This window comes from Mandrillus leucophaeus, unplaced genomic scaffold (genome assembly GCF_000951045.1).
Source record: "Mandrillus leucophaeus isolate KB7577 unplaced genomic scaffold, Mleu.le_1.0 Scaffold111, whole genome shotgun sequence".
Classification (NCBI taxonomy): domain Eukaryota; kingdom Metazoa; phylum Chordata; class Mammalia; order Primates; family Cercopithecidae; genus Mandrillus; species Mandrillus leucophaeus.
The window spans coordinates 3,329,817-3,332,785 of NW_012099321.1; the positions used below are offsets into that span (position 1 = coordinate 3,329,817).

The following is a 2,969-nucleotide window of genomic DNA, read 5'->3' on the forward strand; positions in this document are numbered from 1 at the left end:
AGCCATTGTAAGAACATGTTGGGTCTAATGGGAACTTAGTTTGGATTAGCCAGGGGCGAAGCAGGAGCAAGAGCAACAGTGATGTCATTTCTCAAACATGAGTCTTCTGCAGTAACCAGTAACTGGGAAACTCAGCTGAAAGCTCCCTCCTCACACCTGAACATTTGAATTTTTTTTTTTTTTGAGACAGAGTTTTGCTCTTGTTGCCCAGGCTGGAGTGCAATGGCACAATCTCGGCTCACTGCGACCTCTGCCTCCTAGGTTCAAGCGATTCTCCTGCCTCAGCCTCCCGAGTAGCTGGAATTATAGGCATGCACCATCATGCCTAGCTAATTTTGTATTTTTAGTAGAGACAGGGTTTCTCCATGTTGGTCAGGCTGGTCTTGAACTCCCGACCTCAGGTGATCCACCCACCCCAGCCTCCCAAAGTGCTGGGATTATAGGCATGAGCCACCGCCCCCGCTGAATATTTGTATTTCTTAACAGATACAAACATGAAAACAGGAGAGGACCCCTGAGATGATCAGAATAAAAGTATTCCTTCCTAAGTAGCCAGCTACTTAAAACTGTGACTGAAGGGGGAAATTCCAGTATGTGGACTGCTTATACCTTTGACAGCAGAAACTTAATTTCGTCTATTCATTACAGGAACTCAAACCTGGAGATAACATGACACTTTTGACATTCATATTTTATTTACAAGTAAATGAAGACTGTCCCTGTAAACTCTAATTTGGGATATGAAGAATAATATTAAGAAGTAGTTGCTGGCGCCACAGTGACGTGTGAAGGAGTCTATGCCACTGTTTCTTTAAACGATTTTGTTATTTAAAAAAAAACAAAACCCACCTACACGATTTCTTCATGTTGCATGTGTAAAAGACTTAAAAATAAAAGTGACTTTTCAAAACTCTACAGTCTCTGATCAAATGTGTGAGGTGGCCAGGATGTCACTTTCATCAGTGACAGTCCCTACTCTTCAAGAGCAACAGGCTCTGGGCAAAAGACTTAGTACTCATCAAGAGTATCTGCTCGAGGAATGGAAAGACCTCGGTCCTTTAGGGCCTGCACTTTCAACTTCTCTGCTTCCAGCTTGGTCTGCTGCTCTACCCTTTGCTCTTCTAGAATTTCTTCAATGGATACTTGCTGGAGGGGTGTGTCACTCTCCTTTTCCAAGTCCTACAAAAGAGACAGGTTTGAAAACTTCAATTGAAGACCAAGAATAGAAAACATTATAGATCTAAAGGCAAATGGATTCCTCTATCAGGTTCAGATTATTTTTCGTAACTGTGACAGGACTGAAATATCCTTCTCATAGGGACAGATAAGTTTTTCAAAGAAATGCCTGACAACACTACTACAGGATACATATTTACAATGAATGTGGTTAATAGTGATCAGTATTTTTTTTTTTTCCGAGATGGAGTCTCTCCCTGTTGCCCAGGCTGAAGTGCAGTGGCACCATCTGGGCTCACTGCAACCTCTGCCTGCTGGGTTCAAGCAATTCTCCTGCCTCAGCCTCCTGAGTAGCTGTGCTTACAGGCACGTGCCACCACACCCAGCTAATTTTTGTATTTTAAGTAGAGACAGGGTTTCACCATGCTGGTCAGGCTGGTCTCGAAACCTGACCTCGTGATCTGCCTGCCTCGGCCTCTCAAAGTGCTGGGATTACAGGCAGTGACAAGGTATAACAGAGCTTTATGTGATCCAAAATCCCATATCAGGATTAATTTCCTTTAAAAAAAATTAGGGCTGCTTATAGACAGCTATCTCCCCCACTGTAGATAATCCAAGAGGGAGGTTATTGAGGCAATGCGGCCTTAGACTTTTTAAATTATTTTAAGGATGGGTGGGTTGGCTCACAGTTGTAATCCTAGCACTTTGGCACTTTGGGAGGCTGAGGTGGGAGGATAACTTGGGCCTACGAGTTCGAGACCAGCCTGGGCAACACAGTGAGATCCTAACTCCACCAGAAAAAAAACAAACAAAAAAAAAACCCAGAAAAAAAACCAGCTGGTGTGGTGGTGTTCACCTACAGTTCCAGCTACTCAGGAGGCTGAGGTAGAAGGACTGCTTGAGCCTGGGAGGTTGAAGGTCAAGGCTACAGTGAGACATGAACATGTCACTGCACTCCAGCCTGGGCAACAGAGCAAGGTCCTGTCTCAAAATAAGTAAAAAGGCAAAAATAAAAGGGATCCTCTTGCCTTCACCTCCTAAGTAGCTGGGGCTACAGGTGTGCACCACCGTATCAGTTCTGTAGTCTCTAAACTATAACAAGACTCTTTTTCCCTTTACGGCAACAAGTCTTCTAGGGAGAACCTCAGCAGACCATTTAGGTTACTAAACCAATTTGGTCCCAATATTTTTCTCCACTATTTAAAAAATTGCTGCTTAGGTTAGGCGCAGTGGCTCATGCTTGTAATCCCAGCACATTGGGAGGCCGAGGCGGGTGGATCACTTGAGGCCAGGAGTTCGAGACCAGCCTAGCCAACATGGCAAAACCCTGTCTCTACTAAAAATATAAAAAAAATTAGCCAGGCGTGGTGGTGGGCACCTGTAATCTCAGCTACTTGAGAAGCTGAGGCAGGAGAATCACTTGAACCTGGGAGGCAGAGGTTGCAGTGAGCAGAGAGCACGCCATTGCACTCCAGCCTGGGTGACAAGAGCAAAACTCCATCTCAAAAAAAAAAAACAAACAAAAACCAAATTGTTGCCTAATAAAAAATTCCTTATTTAAAAAACACATGCTTATTGTAGATAATATAGAAAATAGACAAACAAGGAAAATTTAAAAATTATCCATAATTCCAGTATGGAGGATTAACATTTTGATAATATCCCTACAATTTTTCTACATATATACTGACTTAAACGAAAAAAACCCAGCCAGGCGTGGTGGCTCACACTTGTAATTCCAGCTACTCGGGAAGCTGAGGCACGAGAATCACTTGAATCCAGGAGGCAGAGGT

General features: G+C 43.5%; 1 protein-coding gene across 1 annotated transcript in view; it reads right to left on the reverse strand.

Annotated features, from left to right (window-relative positions):
- Positions 1-674: 674 nt before the first annotated feature.
- Positions 675-2,969, reverse strand: part of LSM1 (LSM1, U6 small nuclear RNA associated) — a 14,997-nt gene continuing 12,702 nt past the window's right edge. Inside the window, exon 4 of the mRNA XM_011993183.1 lies at positions 675-1,179. Coding sequence (XP_011848573.1) covers positions 1,009-1,179 — 171 coding nt within the window. The 3' untranslated portion in view covers positions 675-1,008. The remainder of the gene's footprint in view (positions 1,180-2,969) is intronic.